The sequence below is a fragment of the Palaemon carinicauda genome, chromosome 14, assembly GCF_036898095.1.
Source record: "Palaemon carinicauda isolate YSFRI2023 chromosome 14, ASM3689809v2, whole genome shotgun sequence".
Classification (NCBI taxonomy): Eukaryota; Metazoa; Arthropoda; class Malacostraca; order Decapoda; family Palaemonidae; genus Palaemon; species Palaemon carinicauda.
The window spans coordinates 125,331,976-125,354,475 of record NC_090738.1 but is presented as its reverse complement, the minus strand read 5'-3'; the positions used below and the strand labels follow the sequence as shown (position 1 = coordinate 125,354,475).

At 30.7% G+C, this 22,500-nt stretch overlaps 2 protein-coding genes across 2 annotated transcripts in view; both read right to left on the bottom strand.

The window, feature by feature from the left end:
- LOC137653324 (pro-resilin-like) overlaps positions 1–4,635 on the bottom strand; it is a 4,888-nt gene extending 253 nt beyond the window's left edge. Inside the window, exons 1-3 of the mRNA XM_068386692.1 lie at positions 4,562–4,635; positions 3,451–3,543; positions 920–1,060 (exon numbers count right to left, since the gene is read on the bottom strand). Coding sequence (XP_068242793.1) covers positions 920–1,060; positions 3,451–3,543; positions 4,562–4,573 — 246 coding nt within the window. The 5' untranslated portion in view covers positions 4,574–4,635. The remainder of the gene's footprint in view (positions 1–919; positions 1,061–3,450; positions 3,544–4,561) is intronic.
- Positions 4,636–15,883: 11,248 nt separating this feature from the next.
- LOC137653323 (cuticle protein 18.6-like) lies at positions 15,884–19,045 on the bottom strand. The gene is made up of 4 exons (XM_068386691.1): positions 18,989–19,045; positions 18,695–18,772; positions 18,027–18,167; positions 15,884–16,127 (listed from the first exon to the last, which is right to left on the bottom strand). The coding sequence occupies exons 1-4, from the start codon at positions 18,998–19,000 to the stop codon at positions 15,990–15,992; spliced, it is 369 nt and encodes a 122-aa protein (XP_068242792.1). The 5' UTR covers positions 19,001–19,045; the 3' UTR covers positions 15,884–15,989.
- Positions 19,046–22,500: the final 3,455 nt, after the last annotated feature.

The window sequence follows — 22,500 nt, the reverse complement described above, 5'->3', positions numbered from 1 at the left end:
AAGGCCACTCATGAATGGCAGAGGCAAGGGACAGTGACATTGCCCTGTCAAGCAGGACAATGCCCTAGAGACTGACCATATTACATATGAACAGCACCCAAGCTAGGACTAAGGAGAGCCAGGTAATGGCTGCTGATGACTCAGCAGATAGACCTATAGGCTCCCCCAAACCCCCCATCCTTAGCTCACAAGGATGGTGAGGTTGCAGCGACCAAAGAAACTAATGAATTTTAGCCGGACTCGAACCCCAGTCTGGCGTTTACCAGTCAGGGACGTTACCACATCGGCCACTATTGCACTGTAATTCTTCAGTGCTAGTATTCTCTTGGTAAGGGTAGAAGTCACACTTTAGCTAAGGTAAGCAGCTCTTCCGGGTGAAAGACATTCCACAATCAAACCATTGTTCTCTAGTCTTGGGTAGTGCCATAGCCTCTGTACCATGGTCTTCCACTGCCTTGGGTTAGAGTTCTCTTGCTTGACGGTACACTCAGGAAGACTATCTGTTTTTTTTTCCTATTTCCTTTCCTCCCTGGGCTACTTTCCTTGTTGAAGCCCTTGTGCTCATAGCATCCTGCTTTTCCAACTAGGGTTGTAGCTAAGTTAGTAATAATAATAATAATATTTAATAATAATAATGATAATAATAATAATGATAATGATCACAATAGTAGTAATTAAAGTAATAATAAATTGATTTTAGTATATGCTTAGTGAAGGAAGTAGTGAATTAGCCTTTTTTCCTATTGTAAGGTATGAATGTGACAGCAACAGCTTCCTTTATCCTCTCATTAGCCACCCCTCCCTCGTTTGAAGAAGCTTTTTTTTCACAGAATAAAATTGTCTACGATTTTTTTTTTTTTTTTTTTTTTTTTTTTTTTTTTTTTTCTCCCAAATGATAGTAAAGTGTTTCGCAACTTACTGTCTGCCGTCGTCCGTCAGGAAGTTGGACAGTGTATGTTCCTTTGACGGTATTCCCGTCAGAGTCTTCGCTGTGTCCGTAATCGGCACCGGCATACTGGTCGTTGACGCCGTAGACGAAATTGTATGGCATCGGGGGTGCCTGGTAAGGTGAAGATAAGTCATACTTTTATCAAAATGAAACTTTTATTATCAAAATTAAAGTTTTAATTTTCAAGAGAAAACTTTATTTTCAAAATAACAATTTTTATTTTTAAAATAAAACTTTTATTTTCAAAGTAAAGCTTTTTATTTTCAAAATAAAACGTTGCATTTCCAAAATAAAACTTATTTCAAAATAAAGCTTTTTATTTTAAAAAAATGAAAAATTACTTTGAAAATAAAACTTTTTCTTTTCAAAAGAAAACTTTTTTTAAATAAAACTTTTACAAAATAAAGCTTTATTTTCAAAATAAAACTTAATTTTCAAAATAATTTTTTCCATTCATATAAGGATGAAGTGATGTGATTGTTCTCTCTCTCTCTCTCTCTCTCTCTCTCTCTCTCTCTCTCTCTCTCTCTCTCTCTCTCTCTCTCTCTCTCTCTCTCATAATCTGCCAAATGACTTTCGGTTTCTGAAGTTTCTAATGAGTTCAGATGGTCGAGCAATAGATTTCGTTTTCTAGAAGCGACTTTATGTACTATTCTTACCATAACTTTCTCAAATGTATTTTAAGGTGTTTTGTGATTGGCTCTACCATTGTTAAGTTTGAATTACAAAAAGTCACATTGAAATGACAGGGAAACTTTATCTTTTTTCTATTTTAAATGTATTTTAAGGTGTTTTGTTATTGTGTTTCCCATTGTTAAGTTTGAATTACAAAAAAATTACATTGAAATAACAGGGAAACTTTATTTTTTTTCTATTTCAAATGTATTTTAAGGTGTTTTACGATTGGCTCTCCCATTGCTAAGTTTGAATTACAAAAAGTTACATTGAAACGACCGGGAAACTATTTTTTTTTTATTTCAAATGTATTTTAGGGTGTTTTAAGGTTGGCTTCCCCATTGTTAAGTTTGAATTACAAAAGATTACATTGCAATGACAGAGAAATTTAGATATTTTTTCTATTATTTTGCATCTTGTGCATTTATTTTTTGTTTAGATATAACCTTGGATGCTTTAAAGCAAGTTTAATAAACAGATCGATGTATTTTGAGGTGTTTTACGATTGGCTTTCCCATTGTTAAGTTTGAATTGCAAAAAATCACATTGAAATGACAGAAACTTTAGTTTTTTTTTTTTTCTACTATTTTGCATCCTGTGCAATTATTTTTATTTAGATATAACATTGAATGCTGTAAAATCTTAATAAACAAATTGATCTATCATTTAAAATTCTATCGCTATGATATATATTTCTAGCTGGTAATTATAGTGTTATTTGGAAATATTTGTGTCTAAGAGATTCTGCGGAAGTGAATATTCTTTGGAAATTTATTAGAAATATAATAAAGAACTGTTTTTACTGGTTGTGAAAAGGTTCTAGTTAAGGTGAAATATAGTACTAGAAATTCCTATAACACTCTTGAAAAAAAAAAATATAAGAATATGATTAATGTCACACAGACAAAAAGGAAAATATATTCAAGAACTGTTTTTACGGTCTGAAAAGATTCTAGTGAAGCTAATATCTAGTACTAGAAATTTCTATTACAATCTTGAAAAAAATAACTGTTTTTGCTGACTGAGTTAAGCTGAAATCTAGTACTTAAAAAATAGAAGTTTTTATTGACTGTGAACAGTTTCCAGTTAAGCTGAAATCTAGTACTAAAATTCCTATTACAAACTTGAAAAAAGAACTGTTTTTACTGAGTCAAGCTGAAAACTAGTACTTGAAAAAAAAGGTTTTATTGACTGTCAACAGTGTCCAGTTAAGCTGAAATCTAGTACTAGAAATTCCTTTTACAAACTTGAAAAAAAGAACTGTTTTTACTTAGTTCAGCGGTGTAAACTAGTACTTGAAATAAAATTTTTTTTATTGACTGTGGACAGTTTACAGTTAAGCTGAAATCTAGTACTAGAAATTCCTATTACAAACTTGAAAAAAACTGTTTTTACTGACTGAGTTAAGCTGAAATCTAGTACTTAAAAACAAAGATTTATTGACTGAACAGTTTCCAGTTAAGCTGAAATCTAGTACTAGAAAATCCCATTGACTGTGAAAAGTTTCCAGTTAAGCTGAAATCTAGTTTAGAAAATCCTATTGACTGTGAACAGTTTCCAGTTAAGCTGAAATCTAGTTTAGAAAATCCTATTGACTGTGAACAGTTTCCAGTTAAGCTGAAATCTAGTACTAGAAAATCCTATTACAATCTAGAAAATAAAATATATAACATGATTAATGTTTCACTTGCAAAAATGTAATATAGTCTCTCCTGACACTACTCAGACTGAACCCCGTCCAGGAAAGACAAATAGTCAGATTTTAGAAAAAGTTCGTTTGCAAGATTACAAATTATGTGACATTTCCTTTCATCTTTCATCATTACCTTGTACGATTGCTGGTGGCTAGGAGAGGGTCCGTAGGAATCCGATGGCAAGCCCAGGGCTGCTCCCACCAAAACCAAACTCACAATTGCAACCTGCAAAGAAAGAAAAATTATGTTTTGGTGAAAAATAAGTTTTTATAGTTTATATAGGAGATATTTATTTTGATGTTACTGTTCTTGAAGTATTTTTTTTCCTTGTTTCCTTTCCTCACTGGGCTATTTTCCTTGTTGGAGCCCTTGGGCTTATAGCATCCTGCTTTTCTAACTAGGGTTGTAGCTTAGCAAGTAATAATAATAATAATAATCCTAATAATAGTAATCACTGCGGAACTCGAATTTCATCTTTTTGACATATTATCTGAATCACCTGATGTTACATGGCTTTCAACATTATTAGTCATGCTTGAATGTACATCTTCATTTGTAGTGGTTTTTATGTATTTTTTATTATTATAAAACTGCTTTTTGATGTTATTATTTTTCATAAAACTGCTTTTAATGGATTTTGTATTAATGTAAAACTTTTTTTTATGTATTTTTATCATTATAAAACTTTTTTATGGATTTTTTGTTATTTCTTGAAAAACTATTTTTAATGTATTTTTATCATAAAACTGCTTTTTAATGTATTTTATATTATTTCTTATAAAACTGCTTTTGATGTTTTTTTATTATTATAAAACTGCTTTTGATGTTTTTTTTTATTGTTAGAAAACTACTTTTTTATATATTTTTTTATTATATCCTATGAAACTGATTTATATGTGTAATATAAAAATATATGTGTGTGTATATATATATATATATATATATATATATATATATATATATATATATGTATATATATATGTATATATATATACACACATACATACATACATACACATATACATACATACACACATACATTATCTCTCTCTCTCTCTCTCTCTCTCTCTCTATATATATATATATATATATATATATATATATATATATATATATATATAATATATATATATATATATATATATATATATATATATATATATATATATATATATATATATATATATATATATATATATATATATATATTTTATTACTTATAAAATTAAACAGGAATAAAGACCTTAGAAGCCATTGGTGTTCTTCTGATACCGTCAGCTACTGCTGTTCTTCAGATGCTCCTGGTGAACAAATGGTGCCTTTGATGAACTTACCAGCTGTATATATAGCGCCATGTGGAGCCGCAAACAGCCACCCCCCTCCCCCCAATACAGTCCCCCCCCCCCCGCCTACCTCCCACCATCATCTTCCTCCCCCCCCCCCCCAACTGTCTCTTTTCTCCTCTATATAACACCTTTCTCTAATAAGGAGAAGGCAACTCGAAGACTTTAATGACACACTTAAATTGTATTTTGGCATTACCGCCTTCTGAAAGAGTTTTACTTCCTTATTGATGCATGACGTCTCTCTCTCTCTCTCTCTCTCTCTCTCTCTCTCTCTCTCTCTCTCTCTCTCTCTCTCTCTCTCTTTATTGCTGCGTCGGTGATCAGTCTGATATGCATTACTTTTACTCTTCATTGCTTCGGTAATCACCGAGTTATGAATTACGTTGATTTTGATGCTGTACATGGATAACATTAAAGTATGCCTAAACGAATTATAAAGCTTTTGTATTTGCTATGTTACTGTTCTTGAAATATTTTGTTTTCATTGTTTATTACATCTCTTGTAGATTAATGATTTCCTTGTTGCCTCTCCTCAATGGACTGCTTTTCCCTGTTGGAGCCTTTGGTCTTATAGCATCTTGCTTTACCAACTAGGGTTATAGCTTAACATGTGATAATGATAATCATAATAATAATTTATGTCCTTATGATTATCTTTGTAGAATTTACAGTGGATTCCCCTAGCAAGCTTTGATTTTTTTTCTTTATGGCAAGTCTTATAAATACAACCTCAGGATTAATTTCATATAGCTTATGATTGACAGGTGGTCTTTAATAGAACTAAATACTTGATTACTGTAAAATAAGATTAAAAATGATTATTGTACATGATACTTGTGTACACGATCCATCAATAATAACGGCCAAATATTTAGATTGATATGCACACACAGATTCAACCCTTCCAACCCCCTCCCCTTTTCTAGATACAATACGCTAGTTAGGGCAATTTTTGGGAGATTTTTGTGTTCCAGGTGGTTGCCTCTCAACGTGGCAGGAATATATATATATATATATGTATATATATATATATATATATATATATATAATAAATTCTCATAAAACGCAACAGCAGATAAGAGTTCTCATCGAGCTGATAATAAGAATTGTAGTTCTGTGAACTATAATCGCATTTTTGCCCATTTATTCTTGTAAAACTTGAGACGCCTTTGGCATTCGTAATCTTTGAAATTATCTTTATTGAAAACTCTTCAATGCAAGACAAACATCACTTGATTCGACAGTTACAAAATACTGTAGGTTTTGATGATGTCTTATCTTTGCAAATATTTTATTGAAATCAGTGGCATGCCAGTGGTTTCATGGATCATAATTAGGCAGCGAAATTATTGTTTGGCAACAAGGATTGGATTGGCAAAGGGATTTTATTGATGTATTTGGCTATCCAGGTTCTTCTATCCACCTTTATTAGAGATCAGCAAAAATGCTGCTCCATGGCGACAGGTGTTTGAATGCTTATTTTAGAAATGTAGGTCTCTTTCTAAATTTTATATAAGAAAGATCTATTTTAATATTGTTTCTGTTCTTAAAATAATTCATTTTAATTGTTCAGTACTTCTTTTGTAGCTTGTTTAGTTCCTTGTTTTCTTTCATCACTGGCTATTTATCCCTGTTGGAGCCCTTTGGCTTATAGTATCCTGCTTTTCCAATTAGGGCTGTAGCTTAGCTAGTAATAATAATAATGATGATCATAAAGGCCCAATGTGAAAAAGGAGGTCACTTTATGCAATGATTGGTTACTATCCTTATATGGTGCAGAGTGAAGGCTATCACTTGCTCTCCAACTTAAGAGACTTGATTATTTCCATTACCGGTGTTTAAAAAATAATCATTGGGTGACACTTATACTATAGATTGACGCATTTAGAGGTCTTCAGTAGGTTAAATATTCTGTTAGATTTGTTATCTTCTAAGAAGGGTTGATTGTCTAATTCCAGATCAAGTACCCTTATTCTAAATACAAATAAAGAGAAGGTAGAGGAGCTTTGTCATTTTGGTGAGGAGACAGGGAGGAGGAGAATCGCTTTAGGTGGCATATCATTATGTTCCTTGTATGTTCAGGGTAACCTATGGAGGATGCGTGAGTTACATATGGCAAAAACCAATAAATTGATGCCTAAGTTAGGGAAGATTTGACTCTTGCTGAGAAGCAAAAGATGGAGACCGGTATGATAATTTTAGCCTGGTCTGAAATACTATATCAGTGCAACATATTTAGTATTCATCTTTATCTACTAATGAGGTGTAAACAGTATGATAGGTTTGTGCTTATTTGCGCTACCTTCTTAAATTAAACCTCACGAACCTCATCATCTTTTGAATCGTGTATTCGGCCCAAGTTTCTCTTTAAGCACTCATAAAATTGCCAAGTTTATTAACAATTATAATCATTATGTTCCTTTAGCATTACATCTGGCACATTAGTAGTCCCAAATAAAAAAAAAATGGTTGAACCTATGTCCATGTAAAAATAAAATATTAGTTAAGTTTTTGGAAACAAAACAGTCAAACCAAGCATGAATGTTAGTTTCGTTAAATGTTATAACTGTTCATGAGAACAACGTTCGTACATCACAAGATTTATTATTATTATTTTTTTTAATGAAATCTAAAGCCATTGCTCTTTTGTTAAATGGCAATGAAGTTAGAATTTCTAGACTTTTATTGCAATTTTGACTGATATAGAAAATTTAAGATTTTATAGAAAGAAAATTGGTGTTAATGCCTTATCGGGAAGTTCACGGGATTGTCTAGAAGTCGATCTAGCAGCTCATGCTTTTGAGAGGAGTTGCAGCTTTTTTTGTCTGGAATTCTGATGTTAATTGCATGTTGTAGTTCCTCGTGAAAGTTATTGGAACTGTTGAAGGGAAGCAAGAGCGGGAGACCGAGAAAGTGATCGATAAATGGGATTGCAAGAGGCAATGAACAGAAGGTAATTAATAATAAAAAAAAAAAGAGATTATTAGTGACATTGTGATGGTAGCAGTTTGTGTAAGAAAAGTCTAAACGGCTACCTATTATTAGTTGTAGGTAAATGAGGGAGCTTTAATGATATGGAATGAAGTCAATAAAGAGTTAATGAGTGTTACCATGTTTTTTTTTTTTTTTTTTTTTTTTTTTTTTTTTTTTTTTTAAGACAGTGAAAAAATATTACATATACATAATATGTATTGGGCTAAAAATTTCGGCTAGTAAACTGTGCATATCTTCCAGTCTTTTAAGAAATAGACGCTTCAATACTTTTCTTTGCTGGTAGAGAGAGATTTTTTTTTTTTATGGTTAAGTGTTAACCTTACCACAGTCTGCCGTTTTTTAGGTTCGTATCCCAGCTGTGGGGTTTCGTTTTCAATTTATATATGTATATACATATATATATATATATATATATATATATATATATATATATATGTGTGTGTGTGTGTGTGTGTTTGTGATACATCTTGCAAGTGGAAGGACATGTCTGAGGCCCTTGTTCTGCAGTGGATTAGTATCGGCTGATGATGATGATATATACATACATATATAAATATATATATATATATATATGTGTGTGTGTATATATATATATATATATATATATATATATATAATGTATGTTTGTATTTGTGTATGTACGGGTAATTGTGTGCACGTGTGTGTATGTATTTCGACGTATATTGAATTATTATCTTCGTAGCGGATAAGTTAGCCCCCACACTACCATGAAACTTGAACTGGCAAGTTTACGACAATGTTGATAACTATTTGGGAACTTGTATTATGAACATGTTATCAGTGTTCAACTTCTGTCTGTGCCTTTATACCTGATCTTGAAGGGTTGCTGAGAAAATATATGTTCGTTATTATCTAATGTCTACAAACTCTAGGAGTAAGGAGAAATATATATATATACATATATATATATATATATATATATATATATATATATATATTTATATATATATATATATGTGTGTGTGTGTGTGTATACACACATATATAATTATAGATATATATATATATATATATATATATATATATATATATATATGTGTGTGTGTGTGTGTGTGTATATATATATACACAGATATAATTATAGATATATATCTATATATATATATATATATATATATATATATATATATATATATAATTATATATATATATATATATAATTATATATATATATATATATATATACATATAATGTAAAATTAACTTGCAATGATAGTCTCCTCTCAATAGAATGATTAATTGGAGAGAAGGTCTGGCCAATAAATATTCAACTATATATCTATGACATTAAAAACTATAATTTGTTCTTCTCTTGGTGGTTATTTTAATACTAGTGTATGCGACCCGTAAAAAATGACAGCTAAAGGGTTGCGGTGGCTGATGGGGTAACTTCCCTGACTGGCAAACGCCAGACTGGGGTTCGAGTCCCGCTCAAACTTGTTAGTTTCTTTGGTCGCTGCAACATCACCATCGTTGTGAGCTAAGTATAGGGGGTTTGGGGGAGCCTATAGGTCTATCTGCCGAGTCATCAGCAGCCATTGCCTGGCCCTCCTTGGTCCTAGCTTGGTTGGAGAGGGGCCTTGGGCGCTGATCATATGTATATATGGTTAGTCTCTAGGCTAGGGCATTGTCCTTCTCGATAGGGCAATGTCACTGTCCCTTACCCCTGCCATTCATGAGCGGCCTTTAAATCGTTTATTGGCATGTACTCCCCTCTCTCCAAGGTATGACTACTACCTCTCCCCCTTATCCGAGGGACGGGGAGAGCTGAGATTGATTGGTAAGATATATATATATATATATATATATATATATATATATATATATATATATATATATATATATATATATATATTATATATTATACAATATACTCTATAGCCATACACTTGCTCTTTATTATATAGGGTTTTCGCGGGTCTTTTTGAACATTTGCTTTTTTCAATGAAATACTGTATTCAAATTGAAATTGAAATTGTATGCAAATAGTTAGCATTTTTTTCATGATTACTTCAATTGACCATTTTGTTAGTGATTTCTTGTCCTCTTTGGACTGTTGGGCGTTTATTAGTGTGTCCTAAATTTAAAATATTTCCGTCTTTCTCCTGGTATTACCGGGATGAGGATGGTAACTATTCCATTTCCAAGTTCTTTGAAGGAAAGCCGTTTTCAAAGGCTGTCAATTTTTTTTGTAGGATCCTCGTCTAATTTGGTTAAATTACCTTGGCTGGTTTTTTTTATTTTTTTATTTTTTTATTTTTTTTTTTTTTTTTAATGTGGGGATGTGTGTATCAATATAGCTTTATAGGGTAGTAATTTAGAAATAATCATTAGTTTGCCAAATTACTAGGCATTCCAATATACGTGAAAATGTTTAATTAAGCAATATGTTATTAGAATTGTGCCCTTGTGTACATAAATATTTTAGCAACCCAAGTCCAAAGTGTCTTTGTGACATTTTGTTTGTAATATATTGTAGAGAAAAGTAGTTAATTTTAGGGTTCCTAAATTTATGATCAATGTATTTATTTTATTATTTCTGAAAAATGTGAGGTAATTGTTTAAAATCAGTTTACAAAATGTTTTCACTTTATTTTTCGAATTTTTCATTTAAAACTTAATTTTAAGGTTTCTAAATTTATGATCAATGTATTTATTTTATTATTGCTGGTTAATGTCTGAGGAAATTATTTAAAATCAGTTTTAATTTTTTTTCCTCCTTATTTTTCGAATTTTTCATTTAAAAACTTAATTTTAAGGTTTCTAAATTTATGATCAATGTATTTATTTTATTATTGTTGGAAATGTCTGAGGAAATTGTTTAAAATCGGTTTTAAATATATTTTATTCACTTTATTTTTCGAATTTTTAAATTAAAACCTTAATTTTAAGTTTTCTGAATATATGATCAATGTATTTATTCTATTATTGCTGGAAAATGTCTGAAGAAATTTTTTAAAATCGGTTTATTTTTTTTTCACACTATTTTTCGATTTTTTTTTTATTTTTTTTTTTTGCTGGTGACCCTTTGAAAGTTCGATCTAATTTATTATGAAATCCGTGATCTGTCAAATCATTAAGATGATAAATGAACTTTTTTTCATGGTTTCGCTTTATAACCATAAAAATAGAAACGCATTAGTATGACTGGATATTATTTATGGGGGGAAAATAGTTTATAATTGTTTCTTCATCAATAGAATTATTTGATATTTCCGCTGAGAGAACTAATGTTTTAAAAGAAATCTTTGAGCTATTATTGAAACAATGTAGGTTTATCAAAATATCCAGGAAAATTTCTAATCCGAATAGATAAGTGTTAATACATACTTGTTTGTAAGCATTTGATGTTTGTCAATAATGTTTTGTAAATATTAGTAGTTATTATTAAGGCTTTTCGAATAGTCACAAAAATGGTGTCGATGAAATATTTGTATTTCAAATTAGATCGAGTTTATTGTAGCTGCTTAGGTTATGGCATCGAAGAATAGCTCTCTCTCTCTCTCTCTCTCTCTCTCTCTCTCTCTCTCTCTCTCTCTCTCTCTCTCTCTCTCTCTCTGCGCGTGTCTTCACTTCTTGTGTCTGTACACACGTGATAAGTTGGTTAATTTCTTCTTCAGCACGAAATACCGTAGATTGTTTGCTCAATTTCCCAATCTCTTTATATTTACTTTTCCCAATCGGCGAAGATGCTCCCCTTTACTTATTGTTTCGAAGGGGGAGTTGGTGCGGAAAAGCGAGCGCTAAGGCTTCTCTTCTGTATATGGGGCAAGGGTGGAGGAATGGAGTGACTTGGTGCGGAGCAAGCAATCAATAACGCAACGCCATCGTTACGCGAAGAGACTCTTAGCTGGAAGGGTTACTCTCTAATTTGATAAGTCTCCCCTCGGAAATTGCTCGTTTTCTGTTCTGTTATTTTTACATCAAAGTATTTTTTTGTTGGGGGTTTCAACCCCACAGGTATTTTAGATAGTATTGTTTATTAGTCATTGTAGCATTTATCATTATTGTTAATTTTCAGAAATTTTTTCTCAGTATAGCTGGGTATAGTTGTCAATTATTTTTTCACAACTCGGAAATTATTATTATTATTATTATTATTATTATTATTATTATTATTATTATTATTATTATTATTATTATTAAATGCTAAGCTACAACCCTAGTTGGAAAAGCAGGATGCTATAAGCCCAGAGGCCCCAACAGGGAAAATAGCCCAGTGAGGAAAGGAAATAAAGAAAAATAAAATATTTTTTAAGTATAGTAACAACATTAAAATAAATATTTCCTATAAAAACTATAAAAACTTTAACAAAACAAGAGGAAGAGAAACTAGATAGCAGTGTGCCCGAGTGTACTCTCAAGCAAGAGAACTCTAACCCAGGATACAAATAAATCTTTAAAAATTACTTTGTAATTTTATTCTTAATTTCAGTTTACTTTATTTTAGCATCATACCTATTTCCATGTTCATTGCATTTAAATAGATTATTATTTAGTAAAATGTAGAATGAAAAATATTAGGTTATAGCAGTTTTCAGTATAAGTAAAAGTTATAATATTTAACATGTAGTTCAATAAATAGACCGTCCCGTTTGCACATAGCTTCAAACGAATGTGATAATGTTGTGTTTATTTTGTTAATGTTGTCTTTTGATATATTACCTAATACAGACGTTATGTAATAGTACGTCACGTCAGTTCAAAAATATTTCATATTTGATTTTGGCACAGCAGTATCGTAATAGATACACACACACACACACACACACACACACACATATATATATATATATATATGTGTGTGTGTGTGTGTGTATATATATATATATATATTGAAAGTGTGTATGTATGTATATGAGTTTGTATATAATGTTGCAAGAATTTATATATATATATATATATATATATGTATATATATATATGTATATATGTATATATATAGATATATATGTATATATGAATATTTATATATATATATATATGTAATATATATATATAATATATTTATATAATTATATATACAAATGTATATAAATAAAATGTATATCCATCTCTGTATGAATTTATGTATACGTATATTAATACCTAAGAGTACATACCTGTCTATAAAAACAGTTTGGTTCGTTTCCATATCATTAACGTGAAAGCGAATTATGAAAAGTACTCAACAGTATTTAAAGTCGACCTCTTTAAAAAAAAAGAGAGAGAGAGAGAGAGAGAGAGAGAGAGAGAGAGAGAGAGAGAGAGAGAGAATACTTCTTTTTAATCTTTTCCAATATTCCGGGATAATCCTTTTTCGGTTAAAAAAAAAGTTAAAAAAAAAAAAGTTCGATGGGGAAGCTGGAAATGTTAATACAGACATTCCAATTCTCATATCCACTTATTTCTGCATCCCTTTCTGCCTCTCAACCTAATTATCTCTCTCTCTCTCTCTCTCTCTCTCTCTCTCTCTCTCTCGATAATAAAAATTTACCCCTTTTTGACGAAACACTTTTTCTCTCGAAAACCAAAATTAGGCCGTTTTCTTTTACTAAACTCTCTCTCTCTCTCTCTCTCTCTCTCTCTCTCTCTCTCTCTCTTATATCCTGTTGAAAATAAGACTTTCCCCATTTTTGACGAGTTGAAAATAAGAATTTCCCCATTTTTGACGAATATCTCTCTCTCTCTCTCTCTCTCTCTCTCTCTCTCTCTCTCTCTCAGAAATACAAATATTCCCCTTTTTGACGAAATGAGTTCCAATTAGTAGCTAAAGTTTAGTAGTACCTGCTATTTGCATATTTTATCTCCCTTTTGAAATATCGTTCAGCCTTTATGCTGATGACTTTTTCACCGGTTTTTACAATATAGTTTTTTTGATGACCTTTTGTCTGGTTTTTACAATTTATCTTTGATGACTTTTTCACCGGTTTTTACAATATAGTTTTTATGATGACCTTTTGTCTGGTTTTTACAATTTATCTTTGATGACTTTTTTACCGGTTTTTACAATATAGTTTTTATGATGACCTTTTGTCTGGTTTTTACAATTTATCTTTGATGACTTTTTTCACCGGTTTTTACAATATAGTTTTTATGATGACCTTTTGTCTGGTTTTTACAATTTATCTTTGATGACTTTTTCACCGGTTTTTACAATATAGTTTTTATGATGACCTTTTGTCTGGTTTTTACAATATATCTATGATGACTTTTTCACTGGTTTTTATAATATATTGATACCTTTCACCGGTCTTTACAATATGTATCATGGTGATTTCATCTCCGATTTTTACAATATATTTTGATGATGATTTTTCTCGTTTTTACAAAATATTTATGATGGCTTTTTCTCCGGTAGTTACAATATATTTTTATGATGACTTTTTCACCGGTTTTTACAAAATATTTATGATTTTATCTCCGAATGTTACAACATATTTTTATGGTTTTTTCGGATTTTACATATTTTTGGGCTGAAGATATTGAGAAGTGTAATTATAAGGTTTAGAAAAATGGAAACTTATAATTTTCGTGTGATAATGAAAGCTTTTTTTACCTTTTTTATTGACTTATAAAGAAGTTTACATTTTATTTAGTTATTTGTTTATGTATGTTTGAAAGGACTAGCTTGAAAATATCGGAGGCAGGAAGGAAGAGGTTTGCCATTCAAATGTAACATTAGAGGAATTTTCACTGTGGAGGAAATAAAATAATATCCTTTAGAGATGATAGTTTTCTGTAGGTTCCGGTGAGAATAAGAGAGTATATATATGTATATATATACATATATATATATATACATATATATATATGTATGTATACACACATATATATATACACTATATATATATATATATATATACACACACACATACATGCATATATATCTTCCCTTTGTAGTAAAGAACAAGTGTCTGGTTATATATGTAAATATGTATTATTTATTTCCAGTCACGCTGGGCTTTCCCTGTCCATCGGGTCGCTTACAAACATACACACACATACATGTTTGTGTGTATATATATATATATATATATATATAGGTATATATATATACACGTGCATTCATACATACACACATACTAACTGGAAGCATTAAAGAAACAATAGAGAAGATCATAATTAGGTATAATGTTTCCCCGAGAGTTTGGTGCCGTAAACTCATGAATTACAGTTATAATGAAATTAAAAGGGTCCTATGATATCGTGTGTTCTGTAGCCGTAATGGATATAGGCCCTCATTAGAGATATGATAATGAGTTTTTGCAAATTAATCAGCAAAAGGTAATTCATCATAGGCGATCCATTGCTCAATCTCTTTAACAGGTTTTAATTACCACGTGAACTGGCCGCTTTTTTTTTTTTTTTTTTTTTTTTTTTTTTTCAAATGCTCTTGCGTGAATACACTTTATAATTAAGTTCTGGAACATTTAATCTCTCTCTCTCTCTCTCTCTCTCTCTCTCTCTCTCTCTGTAAGGAATGGGTGATATTTTAGCCATAGATATTAATTTATAAAGATTGTTTAATGCATTCGAAGTAAAAATTGATATATCACACAATTTATGCGGATAAAAGTAATTGGTTATAATTCATTATAATGATTTTTTATCATTAGAATAATATATATATATATATATATATATATATTTTATTACATTACTACCTAAGCTACAACCCTAGCTGGAAAAGCAAAATGCTATAAGCCCAAGAGCTCCAACGGGGCAAAATAGCCAAGGGAGGAAAGGAAACATCGAAATAAGTACACTACAGGAGAAGTAATGGACAATTAAAATAAAATACTCAAAGACCAATAACCACATTAAAACAAATCATTCATATATATATATATATATATATAATATATATATATATATATATATGGCACCCTTTCACTTTAATGTCAAATTCGTTTTACCACGGGATCACACCCTTAATGAAATTCCTTTCATATATATATATATATATATATCCTGCAAAGGACTCCAACGCGAGTACCGATAGATATAAGTATACAGGAAGACTTAGCCCATCCAATTATTATGTACAGTATATATACTTACACAAAAAATATATATATCAATTTATGTATATATACATATATATATATATATATATATATACACCTGCATGTGTAATAATGCATCGCTTTCATGATGTAATACTTTCTAGTGAAACAGCAGGATCATACCAAAAAAAAAATCGTGCAAAGAAAACTCCAATATCTTAATTAATGCAACTTTATTCAACATAACATGGTATCCCCTTGACTAGCTTTGCGAAGAGTATTAATAAAAATTTGTCAACAACATCCTTCATCTTTTCCTCGATTAATTATACGTGTTTGGGGCCTTGTATCCCTGTGGCTTGAAAGTGATGGCTGGTCCGTACTCGTGGGGATACTGGGCTTCTCCTTGGTAGCTAACCTTTGCTTGGAACCCGTTGAAGTGATCGGCTATATATTCGACCTGGGGGAGTGATTAACGGCTATTAGAAATAGTGATAATGATTTTGGTCATTTTGTTTCAATTAATGTTATAATAACAACAGGCAGGTTATTGTATACTCAAATGGTAACAGTAATAGCTTTGTTTCAGTTATTGTCATAATAACAACAGGCAGGTTATTGTATACTAATATACTAATAGTAATAGTTTTGTTTCATTTATTGTTATAATAACAACAGGCAGGTTATTGTATACTCAAATGGTAATAGTAATAGTTTTGTTTCAGTTATTGTTATAATAACAACAATTAGGTTATCATATATTAAAATGGTTTATAATATTAAATTGATAGTCATATTTGTTATTAAATTCTCTAAAAATTATTAACAGTTATTAGAAATAGTGATAGTGATTTTGGTCATTTTGTTTCAATTAATGTTATAATAACAACAATTAGGTTATATATTAAAGTGGTCATAATATTAAATTGATAGTCATATTTGTTATTAAATTCTCTAAAAATTATTAACGGTTATTAGAAATAGTTATGATTTTGATCATTTATTTCTTTCATTATTATAATAAGAACAGGCAGGTTGTTATATATTAAAATGGCAATAATAATAATAATTATAATAATAATAATAATAATAATAATAATAGTAATAATTATCAGTGGTAGTAATAGTCATTTTGATAAGGATAAATTTGTTTCAATCCATTTTATTCTTAATAATAACGATCAAATTTATGGATATTAAAATAGTAAAAATAACAATACTAAACTGGCAGTCATATTTCTTATTAAATTCTCTATAAAATGCCTCTATTGATTAACGGTTAATAGTGATAGTAATACTTATTTTTATAAGGATAATTTTCATTCGATATTATTCATAATAGCCACCAAATTTTTGGTAATAATAATACTAAAAAAACGCATTCAGATTTCTGATTAAATTCTCTAAGAATTACCTGTAGTGATAACTGATTATTTATAGTAATAATGAATTTAGTTATAATAATTTTGTATCAATTTATTTAATTATATATTAAAGGGTAAAAAGTAATAATACTAAAATTACTTAAATTTCTGATTAAACTTACAATACTTATTTGAAAATTTTAGATTAAAAAGATTATAAAGAATGATAATGATAATATCAATAAGAATAAGACTTTAAGTAGCAAATTTCAAAAGCTTAAGTGATTTAATTTCACTTGAATACATTTTTTTTTTGACCGGAAGTGGAATGGAATTTTCCATGTTCTTAAATTGGCATATCTACGAGTCGTACATTTTAATGATAAATATCTATTATGACATGTGTCATTTATAACCCGACTGAAAATATATTTGCTGAAAGTATATTTCCGGAATGTATAATTGTTGAAAGTATATTTACTGTAAGTATATTTAATTAAGTAAAACAGTAGTGCGAATATTGTTCTTTTAATCAGACATTAATGGTAACTCTCTCTCTCTCTCTCTCTCTCTCTCTTCTCTCTCTCTCCCAGAAAGATTGAGGACTGTACAGACAGACTTCTCTATTTGTTGAAAGTTTGCGAATGATATTCTCTCTCTCTCTCTCTCTCTCTCTCTCTCTCTCCAGAAAGATTTAAGACTATGCAGACAGACTTCTCTATTTGTTGGAAGTTTGCGAATGATATTTTCTCTCTCTCTCTCTCTCTCTCTCTCTCTCTCTCTCTCTCCAGAAAGATTTAAGACTATGCAGACAGACTTCTCTATTTGTTGAAAGTTTGCGAATGATATTTTATTTCTCTCTCTCTCTCTCTCTCTCTCTCTCTCTCTCAGCAAGATTTAAGACTGTACAGACAGACCTCTCTATTTGTTGAAAGTTTGCGAATGATATTCTCTCTCTCTCTCTCTCTCTCTCTCTCTCTCTCTCTCTTTCTCACCTTTTGTATGCGGCCATCAGGAAGCTGAACGGTGTAGGAGCCCTTGACTGACTTCCCATCGGAGTCCTCGTTGTGTCCGTAATTCGCTCCGGCGTATTCGTCTTTTACTCCGTAGGCGAAATTGTAAGGCATTGGTTGACTCTGTGGGGAAAAACATTCAGAAAAACATTCAGTATGAAATTGGTTCAAAGCATTTTCAAGCATAAAAGAAAAAAACTTTTTAAGTTTTCTAAAGTTTGGGTGCTATGTTTCAGCCTCCCTTTACAATCTTTTCATAGTTTCTTTGACGCAATAGTTTTGAAGGATTGTAAGGTTTTTATAATTTCATATCATTTATTAGTTTTTAAGTATTGTATGATTTTTATAATTTCATCTCATTAGTGATGCTAATGTTTTAGTAAATAAGTTAATCTACTTTACAATTAGATTTTTATATGGCGTCAGTAATCAATTCTACGTATATATATATATATATATATATGTATGTATGTATGTATGTATATATATATATATATATATATACATATATACACATACATACATACATATATATACATACCTATGTATGTACGTATATTATCTATATACATAGACACACAGACATATACAGTATATATATATATATATATATATCATATAGATGAAAATGAAGAGAAGGAATATATCACCTGATAATCCTTAGCTTGAGGCCCAAAGCTATCGTCTGGAGACGCAAGGGCCAATCCAAAGAGGGCCAGAAGAGTCACCTGTTGGAATGACGAAGGGAAAAAAAAATATTAAGAATCGAAAAGGTAGACGCAAAAAAAAAAAAAATTAAATTTTCAAAAAAAAAAAAAAAATTCGTCTGCATATAATCACTAAAATTAAAATTTTCAGTTTTAATTTGTTTTTCTTAGTTAACACCATCACAAGTCTTCGAAATTATCGAACGATCGAATAAATTCTTCGTCGTAGAATGATACCTTGAAGAACATCGTTGCGGTATTGAGGTATGGCGAAGATGCGCTTGCGATGGGAGAACCCGAAGGAGTGATGTGCTTTTCGGCCGTGCCACGTACCTTTATATACACGGCCGCATACTTTTGCACACTCGTTTGTTATCTAAAGAGAGAGAGAAAGAAAAAAAAATAGAAAGATCATCATTGGCCCCCAAACCCCCTTTCCTATTCGTTACCGTGACGTGATATTTTTTTTCTTATTCATCTTCCTCCATCTTTTATATTTTTTTTATATATCTATCTAAAGAGGGAAAGGCAAAATGGGTTTTTGATGAAGCTTTTTTATTTTCTAAATTATATCTTTCGTAGAATCATCAAATCAATCAAGTGGCTTTCGTAAGTCGCAAAGTGGCCGGAACGGAGGTATTTTGCTCGCGAGCGCTGAAGATGGGTTTGTGTGTGATCAACTGGTGGAACGAGCGAGATATATTGGGAGAATTCATATCATTTGGAAGGCCATCTGTTTTCCTGCTAACTATGGATATATCGGTAGCGTTGCATAGCTGATATTTTTGGGGTAACCGCGAAAAGGCCACGGGTGACGTTGGATGAAATGGGTGCATTTTTTTTCATTTTTTTTATTTATATTTGGACGGAGTTTATGGTAGATAATGATGATTAAAATGAAAGTGTCTGGTATTCATGGAAGTTGTAAATTGCAATATATATATATATATATATATATACATTTTCATATATATATGTATATATATATTTATAAATATATGAATATATATGTATATATAAATATATATATATATATATATATATATGGGGTATTTGTATTTGTAAAACTATTTTTTTAAAAAGTTAACATGTAACTGAAGCGTGTCATGAAAGGTAATTTGTTCAAGTATCATTATCACGGTTCAGAACTACACACACACACACACACACACACACATCAGAGCTTTCGCTCAGTCTAAACTATGATTTTGTTTAAATGTACATTTGACAGCATTTTAAATTGATTTTAAGTATTCATTTGATTTGGTAGTTAGACGTTAGAGACAGTAAAAATCAATGCCATATATGTAAAGGGTTTTATATATATATATATATATATATATATCTCATGCTATAATGTTCAACATATGTTGTATGTGAAACTTTTCTCTCTCTCCCTCCTTTAAATATACATTCATACTTACTTTGCCTTATATTTAGGCATTTGCTTTTATGTAGAGATTAAATTACTAGTACGATTATCACCTGTAACTATTTTTATATTTGGATTAAATCCCCCCTTATCTCTTTTATACTTTAATGCATTCAGTTTATCTCTCTCTCTCTCTCTCTCTCTCTCTCTCTCTCTCTCTCTCTCTCATTCATATAATATATACATACATATATATATACATACACATATATCTGATACATAGGTAGATAAACAAAGTTAATTTTTACCTTTGTTTTTTTTTATATTCACATTTTCAGGCGACAACACCTTATTACAGGTATCCATTTTTATATTTGATTTTCGATTCTACTTTCTGTAAAATCATTGTAACTCTTGAAGAAACTGCCATTTTCCCTTTTTTTTATATAAATTCAAAAAATTTTATTTCTACTTTTTTTACTAGGAAATTTCATACGTGAGTGAGTTACATCACTGGTATCACCCTATGTCATTTTTTCCCCCAATTTTCACAATGGAAATCCGAAATCCTCTTAGGATTACACGACTCAATGACTGATTCTTTCTCCTTATTGTTAAACTTTGGATTTATTTTTCTACTTCAGTTTTCCCTGACACACACAACTTTTAAAGGATTTAGAGGATGCTCTTGGATGGCAGAGGCAAGGGACAGTGACGTTGCCCTAGCTAGCAGGACAATGTCCTTGAGACTGACCAAATATACATAGGATCAGCGCCCAAGCCCCCTCTCCACCCAAGCTAGGACCAGGTAGGGCCAGGCAATGGCTTCTGATGACTCAGGAGGTAGACCTAGAAGGGTTAGGCTAGTTCAGCGTTCTTTTTTTTTTCCTTTATTCTTGTCTGCTTTGGATCTTAGAAACAGGATATAAGTTGCCTCTAACATCCTGCTGTACCTATAAAACAATATTTTCGTTTGGTTTGGGCTTGCTAAAGACCCCAGGTTGCTGGTCCATGGGCCTTTAGTCTGAGAAGAGCAGTTTGGTAAAATGTTTTTAATCTGAAATCCACAGGTTATTTTTAAAGATATATAGAGAATAGTACGTAAATATATTATTGAAAAAAGAAGAAATGTTTGTTATTGGGAAAAAAAATATCAAGATATTTTTTAGTTTCCTGAAGAAGCTGCTGGAAATATAGAAGCTATAAAATTTTATATACAAATCTCGGCTTGTGAAGAGTAGTTAATTACTCGCTGATATCATTAAATAATTGTTCATTTATTAACTCTTGATTAGATGAGTAGGTGAGTTTGTATTATTATTATTATTATTATTATCATTATTATTATTATTATTATTATTATCATTAGCCAAGCTACAACCCTAGTTGAAAAGCAAGATGCTATAAGCCCAAGGGCTCCAACGGGGAAAAATAGCCCAGTTAGGAAAGGAAATAAAGAAATAGAAAAGCTACAAAAAAGTAATAAATAATCAAAATAAAATATTTTAAGAACAGTAACAGCATTGTACCTATAATAATGTCATAGAACAATGGGTAGTGCCATAGGCTCTGTACCGTGGTCTCCCGCTGTCTTTAGAGTTCTCTTGCTTGAGGATACACTCGGGCACACTAATCTATCTTATTTCTCTTCCTCTTGTTTTGTTAAAGTTTATATAGTTTATATAGGAGATATTTATTTTAATAATGTTACTCTTCTTAAAAGATTTTATTTTTCCTTGATTCCTTTCCTCACTGGGCTATTTTCCCTGTTGGAGCCCTTGGGCTTAAAGCATCCTGCATTTCCAACTAGGGTTGTAGCTTAGCAAGTAATAATAATAATAATAATAATAATAGTAATAATAATAATAATAATAATAATAACAATGATTATAATAATTCTCTAAATGAGAATTGACACTACTAAAATATAAAAATAGTTAACTTGCATCAAGCCACGTTCTGAACTTGACCAGTTCCACTACAGTCCATTTCTTTTAGCGAGACAGATTTGCACCGACTCGCAGCGGTGCCCTTTTAGCTCGGAAAAGTTTCCTGATCGCTGATTGGTTAGAATTATCTCGTCCAACCAATCAGCGATCAGGAAACTTTTCCGAGCTAAAAGGGCCACCGCTGCGAGTCGGTGCAAATCTGCATCGCTAAAAGAAATAGACTATAGAAGTCGTATATTTCTCTTTGCTCCTTGGTGCTAAAATAGCTATGTTCTTTTGACTCGGAGGAAGATGATATTATTACCTTCTACTGACGGAACAGATTTGTGCGTGCTTCTCCCTCGGTTCTGATACCATAATATGGACATAAATGAGAGGCGGAATGTTATTACCGTCAGGTATAACATGACAAGCAATGTTAGCGAAAG

Coding starts and splice junctions, on each gene's coding strand:
- LOC137653323 (XM_068386691.1), bottom strand. Junction 18,168..18,694: donor CTCAAGCTAAGGATTATCAG/GTGATATATTCC, acceptor TTTTCCCCACAG/AGTCAACCAATGCCTTACAA. Junction 16,128..18,026: donor CTGATGGCCGCATACAAAAG/GTGAGAAAGAGA, acceptor TCACTCCCCCAG/GTCGAATATATAGCCGATCA.